Source organism: Apium graveolens, chromosome 6 (genome assembly GCF_009905375.1).
Source record: "Apium graveolens cultivar Ventura chromosome 6, ASM990537v1, whole genome shotgun sequence".
NCBI classification, from domain to species: Eukaryota; Viridiplantae; Streptophyta; class Magnoliopsida; order Apiales; family Apiaceae; genus Apium; species Apium graveolens.
This window is the reverse complement of record NC_133652.1, coordinates 22940845-22956430: the sequence shown is the minus strand read 5'-3', so window position 1 is coordinate 22956430 and position 15586 is coordinate 22940845. Positions and strand designations below refer to the sequence as shown.

General features: G+C 32.2%; 2 protein-coding genes and 1 long non-coding RNA gene across 3 annotated transcripts; 1 reads left to right on the top strand and 2 right to left on the bottom strand.

The window, feature by feature from the left end:
* Window positions 1–2151: 2151 nt before the first annotated feature.
* On the bottom strand, window positions 2152–3213 carry LOC141668660 (blue copper protein 1a-like). The gene is made up of 2 exons (XM_074475632.1): window positions 2850–3213; window positions 2152–2638 (listed from the first exon to the last, which is right to left on the bottom strand). The coding sequence occupies exons 1-2, from the start codon at window positions 3010–3012 to the stop codon at window positions 2310–2312; spliced, it is 492 nt and encodes a 163-aa protein (XP_074331733.1). The 5' UTR covers window positions 3013–3213; the 3' UTR covers window positions 2152–2309.
* A 326-nt stretch (window positions 3214–3539) lies between these two features.
* LOC141664766 (blue copper protein 1a-like) lies at window positions 3540–4413 on the top strand. Its single transcript, XM_074470722.1, has 2 exons — window positions 3540–3603; window positions 4094–4413. The coding sequence occupies exons 1-2, from the start codon at window positions 3540–3542 to the stop codon at window positions 4411–4413; spliced, it is 384 nt and encodes a 127-aa protein (XP_074326823.1).
* Window positions 4414–8177: 3764 nt separating this feature from the next.
* On the bottom strand, window positions 8178–9242 carry LOC141667448 (uncharacterized). Its single transcript, XR_012552626.1, has 2 exons — window positions 8754–9242; window positions 8178–8503 (listed from the first exon to the last, which is right to left on the bottom strand). It is a non-coding gene; the product is annotated as an uncharacterized LOC141667448 (long non-coding RNA).
* Between the last annotated feature and the right edge of the window lie 6344 nt (window positions 9243–15586).

The following is a 15586-nucleotide window of genomic DNA, read 5'->3' as shown; positions in this document are numbered from 1 at the left end:
GGGACTATAGTTTATATTTTGGATTTGTTTTGGTGTTTTCCTTGTTATTGATTATGATTGTTTTTATTGGATTGATGTTGCGTTTAGATTTGATGTTGATTGGTTAAGTTTAATTTAGATCATGATTGTGGTTGCTTTGATTGGTTATTGGTTGGTTGATTTAGATTTAGTTGAAACAGGTTGATAAGTTATAAAAATAAACGGAACCATGCCGTTTTTTTTTCTTAAACTATGTAAATCACCCGCAATATTGATGTTAACAGTATAAAGGTCTGTGACCAGTTTTCTGCAGAAAACTGGCAAGCACTAGTTTGTTTGTCAGTTTCCTGCAGAAAACTGGTCACATACCTTAGCATTGAATCATTGCGGGAGATACCATATTTTACAAATTTTACAGTTTAGTCACCCTGCAATGAATCATTGCTGCAGTGACCATACCCAGCAATGAGGCATTGCACTAGGTCATGTTGACTATTTTAAGGTCTAGTTGACTTTGTTTATTAAATCAATTTTTTCAAATTTTACCACTAATACTGCATTTTTTAGTTATTTTAAGAGTTTTGGTGTTGAAAAATATTTAAAAATATTAATATTACTAAAAAACAAGTTTTGTTAACAAAAAGGGACAGTGAGTTTTGGGTGAAACAGAGCTCCCAGCAATGACTCATTGTTGCAGTAAGTACCTCCAGCAATGTCTCATTGCTAGGTACTTTGTCACTAGTTCGCATTGACTATTTGAATGTCTAGTTGACTTTGTTGATTAAATCACTTTTTTCAAATTTTTACATTAATACGGCATATTTTAATTATTTTAAGAGTTTTGGTGTTGAAAAATATTTTAAAAATATTAATATTACTAAACTCACTTTTGTTAACAAAAAGAGGCAGTGAGTTTTGGGTGGAACAGAGTACCCCGCAATGAGTCATTGCTGCAGTGTGACCTCTAGCAATGTCTCATTGCTGGGTGCTCTGTCCATATTTTCTTACAATATTTTAAGTTGGATAATAAGAGTTTTGGTGTTGAAAATATTTTAAACAATATTAATATTACTAAACTTGGTTTTGTTAAAAAATAATATTAATATGCAACATTATGTGTAAATTAAAATAATGTTAATATTATGTAATTTAAATAGAAAAGTTAAAAGAACTAATGTACTACTTGTCAACAATTGTTATGTTAAAACCTAAAAATTTCTTCGATCATGCTTCTCCCTTAGGGGACAGTTTCTTGCATCATGTTCTCCTCCGATCTCAGTTTCTTCGGAAGACGACACATTTCGATCAATAAACAATCATAGCAATACTACATTCATACATTTCAGTTATCATCTGCGATTTTTTATGTTTTTCATTAAAACTAATATTTTAATTATTTTTCCGATTATATATCTAATTAAATTTTAAATTCTTAACTCATTATACAATTGATAATATAAATGGGAAGTAGTAATAAAATTAGTAAATATAGAAACAAGTGGTTGTTAAAATTAATTATATACTTTTTAACTCCGTTATTATCGGAAACAAATTAAATCATTATAATATAATTTTTTGTTATTTAAGAAATTAAATAATTGCTTCATTGTTTCATTGCGTGGTTGCAATGAAACAATGCGGCAGTACTGTTGCAATGAAATAATGCGGCAGTATCTGCAGCATTGTTTCATTGCGTAGGGTGCAATAAAACATTGCTGGTAGTACTGCCGCAATGCCTTAATGCGGAAGGTGATTACTACAACCATCAGGGGTTGTGGACCAAAACCCATATATATATATATATATATCGTGTATGTCTTGCCTTTTCATTAAGATGCTGCAAACATAAATAACTACTACAGGATGAAAAAATGTTAGAAAATAGAAACAGAAAAGAAACACTCACTGCTGCCACAACACTCGATCACAACACTCGATCCTAAAAGATAGCAACTGCTAGTATGACTGAGTCACACACGACTAAATCAACTGCTCATGCTTCAGACATACTAAACACCTAACTTTATTGTGAAACAAATTCAGATTAAATAACAAATTAGTACGCAAAGTTATCCCGTTCAATTAACTTTGCAAACTGGAACAACGAATTTTGCATATATTAGATTCGAAACACTTTGCTATTCTATTCCCCATGCATCATTATGTATTTTAGTGTTCAGGGAAAAAATTACAGAAGGAATCCGATAGCATTTTTCTATGTGATTCGACAGAATAGACATTTAAATGAGATCAATGATCGAACAGAATCAATAATATGAGAAAGAAAAAAGGCTCAAAAGTAAATATAATAATGCGCACACTCTCGGAAATTAAACCATCAACATCGAAAGTGTTCCAAATGCTGCGGTGATACATGCCAAGTACATAGAAGCTCTAATTCCAAAAGCTGTAGATACTGCAGGTGCTGGTTCTGGTGCAGGAGAACCTACTTGAGGTAACACCGTTATCGCAAGCTTCATATTTCCAGTAGCACAATGAGTAGCTTTGGTGCATAAGTACCATTTTTTGCCTTCACTTGCAAGAGTAATCACATCGTTTCCGGTGGTGAGAGCAACACTTGTTGAAGATTGTTTACATTCTTGGAATGAAGCTAAATCTGCCCTATGAACATTATGGACTCCGGAAGTATACTTGAAAACTGCAAGTTTACACATATACATAATTAGATAAGAAGGCTGCACTAATCATAATTGCTTATAATTTTTCAAAATTCAATGTTGAAGTGTGAATTTGCATTTGAAAAACTGGAGTGCCAAATTTTATATGCGTCAAGTTAGATTGTGTCACATTAGACAGTTACACTGATATTTTAGAAATAATGCGACAGAATATTCAAGTAGGTAACATACTGAGTCTATCGCCGACGTGAAATTCCTTGCTGGCAGCCCAAGTTTTGTAATCGAAATTGGTTGTCCAGCCATTTTCATCTCCGACCACGAAGTCTGTTGCCAAAGCTGGAGCGACAATTGCTGAAATAATGGCAAATGCAACCAAGAGACTAGTAGAGGCCATTTGAAGAATTAATGAAATTAGAAGAAATTGCTCAAGTATTTTCTTATGTTAGTCTGTTTGATGTGGATATGCTTTGATGGTGTTGGTAATATGTATATTTATAGTATATAGATGTTCGGTGCCGGTGAATAGCCGGCTAACCTTAATCGGCAGTGCAACCTTTTATGCCGTATATGAGTTGCAAGAGTCTTATATTGACTCTGTAGAATCTTGTTTTGACATTGGTTTTAACTTGAGACGCTGTGTGTCTTTTGATTAAGTGAATATAGACTAGGTCAACAAAATTCCAGATCTTAAATAATATTTCAATACAAAGAGATGGAAATCAGTAAAAAGTATTTGGTTAAATTTAAGGAGAGAAAACCCGTCCAATTATAAGAAGAATCACATTTTTCATCAAATATTAATTAATCTTTTGATGAATCCAGATCTGTCGAAAAATGATGATAAGTTTTAATAAATTCATATTGAAGTTGTAGAAGAATGATATTACACAATTCAACTAGGTTGTTAGAGCATCGAGTCATATGAAGTTATCGGACAGTTCATACAAATCTTGGATGCAACAGTGCTGTGTTGCAAACATAGAAAGTAACTTTGTTGAAGTTGTGTTGTGCAGTGAACATATTCTGGGGAGAAGTTAACGTTTAACTTTAGGCTTGGTTTATCATTGAAGTCTGAAGCCGAACATCTCAGCTTCAGAGTTCCAAAACTGTTACATAAAATATCCACGTACAAACACTTTAAGCGCACATAGTTTGTCTTTAATGATTAACTAATCAGGAATTCTATGAGGCTGCTAATTACAGATGGCACGCTAAAGTTCTGAAGCCGGCTGTTCACTCGCTTAAAGATCTCTATAAATTGAACCTTAACATTTTCTCATAAGTTGATACTTTAGTTTTGACGTAACTGAATACACTCTACTCTCGGTAACAAGAGGATGAGCGAGGCCACGGATACACCAGTACTAATATTTCTGTAATTGACTATAAAAAAGACATAGTACCACTTGGCAATATAAGAGAACATGAAGCTATTTTGGCCTTTATATCTGATCATGTACTTCTTTGGTGTGCAGTTTTCAAGTACTCTGCTGGAGTTCACAATGTTCATAGAGCAGATTTAGCTTCATTCCAGAGCTGCACACCATCCGCAACAAGTAATGCTCTTACTACCGGAAATGATGAAATTACTCTTGCAAGTGAAGGCAAAAAATGGTATTTGTGCAGCAAAGCTACTCATTGTGCCACCGGAAATATGAAGCTTGCAATAACAGTGTTGCCTGAGGTTGAATCTCCTGCGCCACCACCTGAAATTTCTGCAGCTACTGCATTTGGAAGTTCTACACAATTGTTATGGATTGGTGCAGCACTGGCAGCACTTATGATGATGATTTAATTAGGAGGAACAGAGTGTTCCGTGATGTTCTTTAAATTTGTTGCTATTTTGTATCCTGGTTAAATTATGATTAATGTTATTACTTTTATTTAAATATTTCTTTTTTATTACAATATTTGTTGATGATTTGAAATTTTGTGTTAGGCTAATTTAAGAGTTTTCATGAGTGACGGAATAACTCTGTTTTCAAAAAAAAAAACCACACTAATTAAAGTATGAATTTTTTTTAAAAAATATCACACTAATTAAAATTTAACAAAATTAAAGAGTAAAATATTATGCTAAACAAAATTTTAAAGCAAATAAATTTATCTTTTAAGAAAATGCAGACAAAGTATCTTGTCCTTTTCGTCTTCTTTTGAACAGAACATAATCTCCGTGCACAGAATCTCCGTGCACAGAATCTCCGTGCACACTTTTCTTGTCGGAATCTGCTTAAGTACTCTTCACAAAATTCTCCAAAGTAAATTTTATAAACACCCATTTCATAAATTCTCCCAAACACAACCCATTGGGTAATATATATTTTTTTTTGTTCATATAATCTTGTAGTGTACTAAAGATTCAATTTTTATATTTGTTTGCAGAGTGCATTCTTGAAGTTTGGGATAATCTTCACTTCAATTCTTCATGTGGGTACTTTTTCAATCATATTTTGCATTTTACTGTTATGCATTTTTTGAGTTTTGGGAAAATTGTAGGTGTAAATTGTAATCATATAGGTTTTGAGATGGGTAATTTGTTGACTCTCTGGATTGCATGTATATATCTAGTTAGGAAAGTATTAAGATTTTAACTTTAATCTTATGCTAAACGTCCACTGTTTAGATAAGAACCCATCTTTCAGGGTAATATTCAACTTGTGATATTGGGGAGTTATTGAACGTACTAGTGATTGAAGTGTGTTACCGCGAGAGTTATTGGTACTAAACCAAACATGCACTCGTAAATTAGGGTCCGAAGAGGGTAAGATGCAAGAAGACCTTACTTCTACTCTAAAAAGTAAAGAATCTGTTTCCGTTTTGTTAGATTTAAGACCTTATGCTAGTGCTTGTTATGTGTAAATAACATAGAAGAGTTATGTTACTGTATAAACACTAGCATAAGGTCTTAAAACCAACCATGGTATCAGAGCTTTAAGCTCCATTGCTTCCATTGCTTCTGCTAAACCCAATCTGTTGCCATCACCGCTTCTGGTGTGAAAGCTCTTTGAGATATTTTTACAAACAGCTTGCGAGCCAAATCGGTGAGTAACACAAACATCTTATTAAATTTTAACCACATTTGCTGTCCAACAACTTCCTGCTAACTACATACCGCGTGTTGCAAGAATAGATATACTATTTTAAGAAGTTTCTGCAGAGACACCTTAGCATTTTATTACTATTGGCTTGTACTCTGTTGCTCATAACATTGATTATAATATTTGATCTTACCACAAATCAAGTCCCATTCGCCATACTTTTCACATGCTAAGTATTAAGTTTATCCCCAGGTGTAGGGGCTATAACAAATTAAAGCCATGGGATGAAATTGTGATATCGAATATTAGAACATTGTTTCATGTATTATTATATGAATTGAAAAAGGACTTGTTCTGTGAAACAAAAACTGTGTGCAGTACCATTGTGCATCATTTATGCATTTCGTCTAGGCAAGAACATTCTGTAAGCTACATGTTGCTGTGCAGTTTCTTCTACATAGAGCATTGAATTAGCTAGCAATCTCAACTTCTTTTTTACTGCATTTAAAAAAAATAGGCTTTTTCACAGCATAAGTTGATCCGATGTAATTGTTCGCTTGTTTTGATCAGATGCTTAAGCAAGAGATGTTTTCTCTTTTAAACAGTTTGAAGAGAGCAATTTGTAGTGCCTTGTAGTCCTTGCTAGTGTAGTACTAGCCCTATCAGTCTGCCTTAATTTACATGATTCACCAATAGATTTTTTTTTTGGTATAGAACCTTAAACATATCTATGCAATGGTTGGCCAATCAGGAGCCTCCTGCTTTCTCTGATATTAATATAGAACCAATCTGACGGGTGAGCTGGGTATAGATGATTTGATATGCTCTTTAAGTTAGTGAACTGAATTAAAGTTGAACCGTTTGGCTGTGAAAATGCACCGAGTACAGTATATTTTTCTAACTGCACTTACTAAAAGTCCGTTTTAGCTTGATGAGGATTGGTCATTAACTTATTAAAGTGGTAGTTAATATATAAGTTCAGAATATCCAGGTGAATATTTGGTTTTAATCTTAAATTTTAGGCTTGCTACCTTATTGGCCAAGTGGCATGGACCTAACAGTGAACTGGTTTATGTCATATTGTACCTGCAGGCATATAGAATATATTTTCCTCAATATTTAAACTCTTTGAAGGTGCCAAGGCGCAACACTAGGATTCTTGATGTTTGCAGTTTTGAGTTATTTCAAGCACAAAATATTTTCTTGAAGCACAAAATATCTCCATTCGTGGCAGGTTATGTTGACCATTTTGGTTGTAAGTTAAAGTCATTATCTGTTTGGCATAATTTAATGTCCATGTTTCTTTAAAAAAAATGTCTATGTTTGGTCTTCCAGCTTGTTCAGGTTAATTTTTAGTGTAAATATCTATGTTGAAAGATTGGTTGCTATTTCAATATATATATTGGGATATCAGGAATCACAACGAATATAGAGAAGACATATAGAATTTGCATGTAGAGATATATCAGCTACTCAGTCCGAATTTGAAATATATGACTGATTTAAAGGTGTCACGAGACTTCTTGTCAAAAATTATGTCATGAGACTTTAGTTAGTTCAGGTTCGATTTTAGGAGTGACGAGGTCAATTTATCTTCCTGTTGTCCATGTATATTGGACAGTCAGACGTTGGGCTTGCATGGTTGAAGATCAATCAAGATCATGCAAAAACTTTGTAATTTGCCAACATATTACAAAGTCAGAGCTTGAAAATGATATTGTAAAACTGTCCGAAGATAGGAAGTTAAGAATTAACGTTTCAGATAACTGTCACATATACTTTACTTTGTGATAAAAAAATTTAAATTATTCAGCTTGAAATGAATCTTCTGTATGAGACACCATTTGAGACTTTTGGAGGAAAGACAATATTTTCCCCTGTGCCTGTATGCAGATTGTTTCCATGTCAATGCTGAGTTCTTTCTTGTCGTGTTATGGAATTCAAGAAAATAGTAATATGCTCTCTGTACCTTTTAAAAAAGAACAACAATTCGACACCAGCCTTTTGAAAATACGTGTTAATAAAATGATGCCCACTAATATGCTCTTGTTGATTGGGCTTAGGGCGTACAGGAGACTCTCGGAAACATTTTGGAACCTCTACACAAGTGAGGAGAAAAATAGTAAGCAGCCTTCTTTCAAAATTAGTGCTTTTGCCCTTCTATTAATTAATTTCCTTGTAGAATTCCTCAGTACTCAGAATAAGTTACCCTGTAGTTTGTTTTCTTGTACTAAACTTCACCTTCAATCTATGTCTAGTTGATCAGAATATTGAAATTATTATCAAGGTTATAAACATCTAGCGGTATAACCAATTATACAATCACACAAAATGAAAAGACTATGTGACATTTCACATTTGATATTTAGAGAGGTTCAAGATCGAGCTTACTACATGGTTTACCTGATCATCTAAGACTTTTGAGTTTATCTGTGGAAACACTCTTATATAAGATTTGTTAAACTTCTCTTTATTGATGATGTCATGAAAGAAACTCTCTTTCTTGTGCATAAGTTATATATGCTGCCAATTGCATAACCCAGTAATTACTTATTCCAGTTCAATTGTAACTTACAAACAGGGTACTGAGAAGATAAAGCAATAAATACATGTGTTCACTGATATTATTGATCTCGAAGAAGTTGAGAAAGGGTGGTGGACATCCCATCAGACTTAAAAGTTGGCCTCTTCTGAAACTTTGACATCAAATAAAGATTCTCTTGGTGTAGAAGACTAGCTTTCTTCCTCAACTTTTCATTCTCTTCAAGGATACTAATGTTCTCCATGTACAGCTTCAGGTTCTGTACTACGATTTCGGTTCCCATCTTCTCTTCACTTCCTTTCCTCCTGTTATGCATGCCCACGGTCCCATGCATTATTATAGAAAAGAAGTTTGGATGTGCGTCTTATGTGAAATTGATATACCATATATATATATGTATATATATATTTATTAAAAGAAATAATATAAATGTATATGATGCAAAAATGTCAGAAGAGGTGAGGCGCTCATAAAGCGCCTGAAAGCCTATGCGCCTACTAATAGACGATAAACAATTTCCCAGTATCTTATGTTTCTGTATCTAATCAAGCATACCTGTTAAGCCCATGAATTTGAACCTTGTTCCGCATGGATATTCTTCGGTTCTGTCTAGATATATTGATGGTTTCTGATGATGTCGATTTTGTGGAACTGATGCACATTTTCCTTTTTTTTGGTGAGGTTCTAATTCTTCTACCGGAGAATCACAATGCAGAAGAGCTTCTTAATGTATTGAGTGATTTCTGGTAGAAGAGCTTGTTGTGTTCTATATATAGGTAGAATTTGAATCTTATCATAAGTATATGAATATTTAATATGCATATACACCCATGTGGTTCCCTGCCCTTCTCCAGTGTATGTGCATATGTTTAATGTCAAGATTGGTAATGATGACCAAAAAATTCATGATTACATGGAGTTCAAATTACATTAAAGCCTTGCATACTCATGAAGATAAAAGACAAGAAAGATGTCCTTCCTATGAAACTAAAATCTCCTTCTTATTATCTATTTATCTTCAAGAGGATCATCGGTTATTTTCATTGGTAGATTAGTAATCCATCAATTTACCCTCCCTATTAAAAATATACCCGAAAAAGACTCTTCATGATCTTCATTCAGTACTATTTATAAAATTGTTTTTGTATAAACTTTCGGTAATTCTAGGACTATTAATAAAATTGACATGTAATTAAGTGAAAGTTTAAAGATCACCTACTTGCCAATCTAGTCTTCATTTTTTATAGAATCGGAATCAACAAGTGATTTGTGTAGGTATCTAATCAGCATATTTTTTAATGAATCCTTATGTTCCAGGCATATTTGCTTTTCGAGTGTCTTACACTGAGTTACACGCAAGTTGTCATTGTTGTGCAGGATATAGATGGCGACAAAGATGGCTAACGCTCCACAATACAATGGTAAAAAACCCTTCTATCACTTTACGCTTACAATAAAGTATCATAAGAAACCTTCTATCATTTTATTCTTATGATATAGCATCATAGGATTATTAGGATGTTATATATTTATTTATTTATTTACTATATGGCCATGGATAGAAAGGGAAATATACAACTTTGTACTTGTGTCCCTAAAGCCTTTTCCCATTCCAGTACCTTGTTTTGTCAAATTTGCCTAAGAAATTTTCACAAGCGTGAATGGTACTCATTTCTGTGTCTTGTACTAAGTTTTATGGACCTTTTTTACGAGTCATGCAATATTTTATGTATGGTGTGTTGTCATAAAATGTATGCCCCAAACAGAGAAATAAATCTTAAAATATGAAATTATAGCTCCTCACTTTGAGTAGGAATGAAAAAAATAATTATAAGTTTTAGATCATTTTACCTTTTCAGTGTTGGTACAATCTTCACTTTTGTGCATGCATGAAGGTTCAGTCATATTCAGAGCAAGTTTAAACCATAATTTTAGCTTTAGCTTTTTGTTGTGGCTGTCTTTATCATATAGAAGATGAGTTAGGTATATCTGATAGTTAAAGGATTTTTACATGATTACTACTTAATCAAGAAATTAAGATAACATAATTACACTTAACAAGTACTTGAAAATTTCAATTGACTAGAACTTGTCAACATTTCATCTTCATATTTAATTAGCGTTTTCACCATCCAAGCTAGGTTAAGCCCCATACCTAACCTTTTTTTTCTGAGCGCATATGGTTTGCTGACATAATAATTCTTAGTTAAATCTAGTCAATATATCTCTAAGAATTCTATCTGTTAGTGTTGCTGAATTTATGTTAATGTTCTATTCAGCCATACAGGTTTAGATGCTTTCTTGTTGTTTTATCCCAGTGGAAGAGAAGGTGGCTGTTTGATCTTTGTTCACAAGATTTATTGTTCATCTCCCTGTTGTGGTGTCTAGTGCCCTCCTTGCCGATTTCTTTATCCCTCATAATATTTACTTTGAACACAAATTTAAGAGTCAATCTTATTTTGAGGACCTCTGTAAACCCCTTCTGTAAGTCTACCCGCACCTTTCATGTCCTCATAATGATAAGAATCGATACTTGTGCACACATAATTATGTTCTGTCGACGAACCTAGACCAACATAGTGTTCAAGTTTTTTGTACCCGCTCAGATAGAGAATAACATATGAAATTATGAAATGTTAGATATATATTGCTTGGTAAAAAGTTGTAAATAAAGTTAAATAAATTTCTTTTCATTAAATTATAAACATTCAGAGGGAAAATACCCTAAATATGTAATATTCTTTCTTATCAGCTACTCTAAAACGTACTCCCTCTGTCCCATTAGATTCTATACATTACTTTTTGGCATGCTTTTCAATACTCGTTTAAAGTATAGTTCCATAATATTTTTTTAAATTTTTCTTTTTTTGAATTAAAGTTTTATGTTTAAACTTTTATTAAAAAAAATTGAAAAAAACATTATGAAACTATATTTTATAGAAGACTCGAAATACGTGCAAATAGTTCACGTATATATCCCAATGGGACGGAGGTAGTATCATATAATAAGGTTCTAGATATAAATTTATTAGTACTCAATTTCGAAACTTGGCTCTTGGTCCCTAAGTGGGTTCACCTCTGCTATATGTATCTACTGTGGGAGCCCCGTCAAGGAGACTGAGAAGTATATAGATACACGCATTTAAACCATGCATACAACAAATTGTATGAGTTTTTAGTGGATAGTGTTAACTAAAATGTTTCATAATACCTTTCTTGATTATCAGTTTATAATGATACAACTTATTACCTTGTAGGCACGTAGCTAATCTATATAGGGTAGGATGTTCATATTTGTGTTAAATTCAAGCAACACTGCAACTTTATTCACCGCATACATCACGTATAATCAATGATAATACCATGCATAAGCGACACTGTAACTTATAAATACCACATACATCACTCTATAATGGTGTTACCTAATAATGTCAAGTTGAAACCACTCAAAACCTTCAATTATGTCCTCTCTTACTACTACCACTGCTACATAGACATTGTTTGTTTACCAGTACTTTTGTATGCTGATATGCTTTTAGTTGCACATATATAGTGTATGTACATTTTTCTATTTTGTGTACAAGTCAACTTTGAAATGAAATTATTACTTATTCTCTAAATATACCCCATTCCAACTTGTACTGAAGTGTCTCAAAGAAATTGTTTATAGCCTTTGTACCTGCATCATGTGAGGTTTGATAGATACATTCTATTTCTCTTATACATGGAGAGATAATTATATGCATATATAGTGTACACATATACAGATACATAATTGTGTATATCTAATTATGTTTGCAATTTTATAAATTTGAATTTTGAGCAATTAGCCAATTAGTTTCTTCATCAGCATCATTGCCATTACTTGAAATCATAACAATAATCATGGTGTTCAATTTAATTGATTTTCATGAAATAAAAATTTGCCGTGTTGCTCATATTCAACTTGTAAATTATGATATTGTAAATTATTTACTTGTGCTGGAGTGGTACCTGTATGTTTGTATCATAATTATATTTAACAACTAGTAGATACATATACCTGTCACCTGGTACCTCATCTTTTAATCTTGGGACCATGTTACCATTGAGTGGTCTTGTGACTATATAAAATATCACGTAAATTTCATTTGCACGAATTTTTAATGCTTATATTTTTCGTCACACCCTGATCTTTGCTTATCGTCTTTTTATATTGACAGTCGAATGACTTGAACCATCGATCATTGCCTGATGTGAAACTACTAAGAATTATACATTTCAATCTTGTTAACCATTTGTTTTGATGCCATATTTGTACTAAATTGAACAGGAAGTGGTCAAGCGGATGATGGTGTATTATAAGGTACCAACATTTCATCGCTTTAGCACCTTGGAAAAAATATTTCATGTGATCTATGCATATTAGTAACAATTAATAAGGAATGATATGTGTAGTGTATCGACCTGAAACCCCAACTCGAATTTGTATTTTTCAGGTTAAATTTATCTGGGGTTGTCGGATATGGCTGCCCCTAAATTGTCCTAGTTGCAGACAAATTGTTTTGAACATTGGTTTGATGCATGAATATTTAGAAAAGTTTTACCCTTCTGTTGCACTCGTGATATATCAATGTCCCATTAGTTTGTACTTACTACAAGAATACAAGTTCATACTGAGGTAATCACTGTATTCTTTGTTTGTTCTACAGTGCTTCTTGAATCAGAATTTCTTTGTGTATCAGATAAATTAAAATATTATGTAGATTAGTTTAAGATCAAGATTAAGTGATCAACTGTGGTACTTTTGAACAAACAAAGCCCAAAAATAAGAAGCTGACATAAGTCTAAGCAAATATGAATGTGGCTTCTGGGCTTAAGAATGGTACAAGTTGTGCCTTTGATTAAAGCGGCCCAACTTGTCAATATTACATTGCAATTTGCAACGGTCAATATAAATATTAGATCAGATATATAATGAGGACTAAAAACATCTCCAACGCAACGCTGACATTCAAGACTGAAATTAGTTATAATTATTAGTTATATTTTTTATATTTTTCTTTTTATTAATTTTAAATATAAAATTAAAATACTTTTAATTAATTATTTTTTGAAAGGGAGTTTAATTAATTATGTTCTATATTAGTATATATAAAATAATATATTTAATTATAATATTATAACATTTTTATATTTATATCAATATTTTGAAGTAAACATTATGAAATAATAATGAGTAATTATTATGAACATTAAATAAAATATTTGACTAAAACATATCTTAGTATATTATAATTTTTATAAATTTAATAAACAATAAAATAACTTTATTACATTTAATATTACATAACATTATTGTTTTATAAATAAAAATACTGGTACATCTATACATCTATACATATAATAATTATGAAGATATATACATCATTTTTATATTATAATATTATATATTTAAACCTTAAATATATTATAAAAAAATATAAAAAATAAAATTTAGAATAAAATTTAGGTTAGATTAGGATTAATGTAGCCCAAAAATGATTATAAAAGATTGTAGAATAATTAATGTGCGTCTCTTTAATTATTTAAAATTATACCTAAAAAGTCATCACCTTGGATGAACTTTAGGAGATATTATAACTAACATGTGCAATAGTGTTGGAGATGTGTAAGAGTTTTGTTTGGAGTATCACGTAGATGAGCATGACCTCATTTATAACATTTTCAATTTTTACATAAATATATAACGGTAAATTTGTAATTTCAGGATAAATTATTAGCATTTACAAAAATGTCATTAAATTTATATGAAAGGAGTTTATAATTAGTTCATTTTTAGGCCCAATTTTCTGTTGGTTTGGTTGCCCAAAAATAAAGAATGAATATGATTTAATATTAACGCAAGTACTTGAGCATAATTTTCCCCCAAATAACCTAAAAGTTAAATTACCATTGCTACAAAACTTAATTTAAAGACTGTTATAGTTGACTGTTATTGAACTCGATCGGTTGTGTAATTTGGAAACACTTTAACTTACAACATAATTTACAATTTTATTTAGGTTATAGAATCACTGCAATTTGTAACGAACATTGGAGGGGAATTCCCTTATAAATGACAAATGTCCAAGTCTAGTCAGGCCAGTTGGCAAGTTCAGTTAGCTAGGTCAAATATTTTTGACAACCAAGCCAACCACTATACTACCGTTAATTTAAAAACAAGAGATGAAGGAGCTTGGTCTGTCCAAACCAAACATGCACTTCAAAAATTAATTTAAAGAGACTATTATTAGTAGTTAGCTAATTAGCTTTAATGAAAGTCTTCTTGGTTTTGGGGGGGGGGGGCTGACTGTGGGTTCTGACTACAGTGCTAGTTTTTGGAGCTTCCTTCAAAGCACTGCACGTGTAAGCCTGTGCTCCCCCATTGATATTACTCCCCTACATGTTGACCCACCACTCTCTTCACTCTTCCCTATTTACTACTACTACTTTCTTCTCCCCCTCTATTTCATCGGACACCGGATTCTGAAAACAATTTTTTTTTAGCGTGTACCGAATTTTCGAGTGTGAGCATAGAGGCATGTAGGGTTTTTATGGGCGGGTTTGGTACGCAGATCGACATTCCCATATATATTTCGTATACAAAAATAATTTCCCAAACCTATCCCGTTCCTTTCAGGGATTTCTAATATATCCATATTCCACGTGACAAATTTTAATTCCTGAACCGCCCCATTACCCCGTTTAATAATAACCTTTTTTAAAAAATTATTTTTATAATATATTATGAAATGCATAGATGATTTAAAATATTTTATGCAATATATTCATTTTATTATGTATATAGCTTAAATAAATAAATTATAGTTTATCCTATATTATAAATATATTTTACTACACAATATGAAATATTTTATTATAAAAAAATATATATTATATTATATTCGAGGCGAAGCTAGGCGGATTTTTCTCACGAAATCATATAAATACCATACCTACCCCATATTTAAACGGGATAAACTTTTCCTCCCCGCCTCCCATTCCCCATTTAAGCGAACCCTATATTCTGAAAAGCCTGACCTAAAACACATGTTAAGAATTTGTGTGTGATGAGTTGTAGTTTATTAATAATGATGGATCTTTACATGCATAAAAATCTCTATCAAAGTAGGTTTTGATAGTTTGTTGAAGGTGATGGGGCGATTACATGGGTAAGACCGCAAAGGAATTCAATAAAGATAACACTTGATTGATGGGAGTATGGTTTGGGGTTGGTAGCTCGAGATTCTGATGGGAAGTTAGTGGCACCAGAACCTGGTGTTTTCAAGGAATGGTTGTAGATAACAACCTGCAACACCTCCTGTATATATATATATATATGTGTGTGTATACACCAGAATTATATA

What these genes read in the sequence shown, in the direction of transcription:
- LOC141668660 (XM_074475632.1), bottom strand. Translation starts at nt 3,012, where the DNA reads ATGGCCTCTACTAGTCTCTTGGTTGCATTTGCCATTATTTCAGCAATT. An exon ending in TCACGTCGGCGATAGACTCA is followed by an intron (nt 2,639 to 2,849) that starts GTATGTTACCTA and finishes GTAAACTTGCAG; the next exon opens with TTTTCAAGTATACTTCCGGA.
- LOC141664766 (XM_074470722.1), top strand. Translation starts at nt 3,540, where the DNA reads ATGAAGTTATCGGACAGTTCATACAAATCTTGGATGCAACAGTGCTGT. An exon ending in CTGTGTTGCAAACATAGAAA is followed by an intron (nt 3,604 to 4,093) that starts GTAACTTTGTTG and finishes TTTGGTGTGCAG; the next exon opens with TTTTCAAGTACTCTGCTGGA.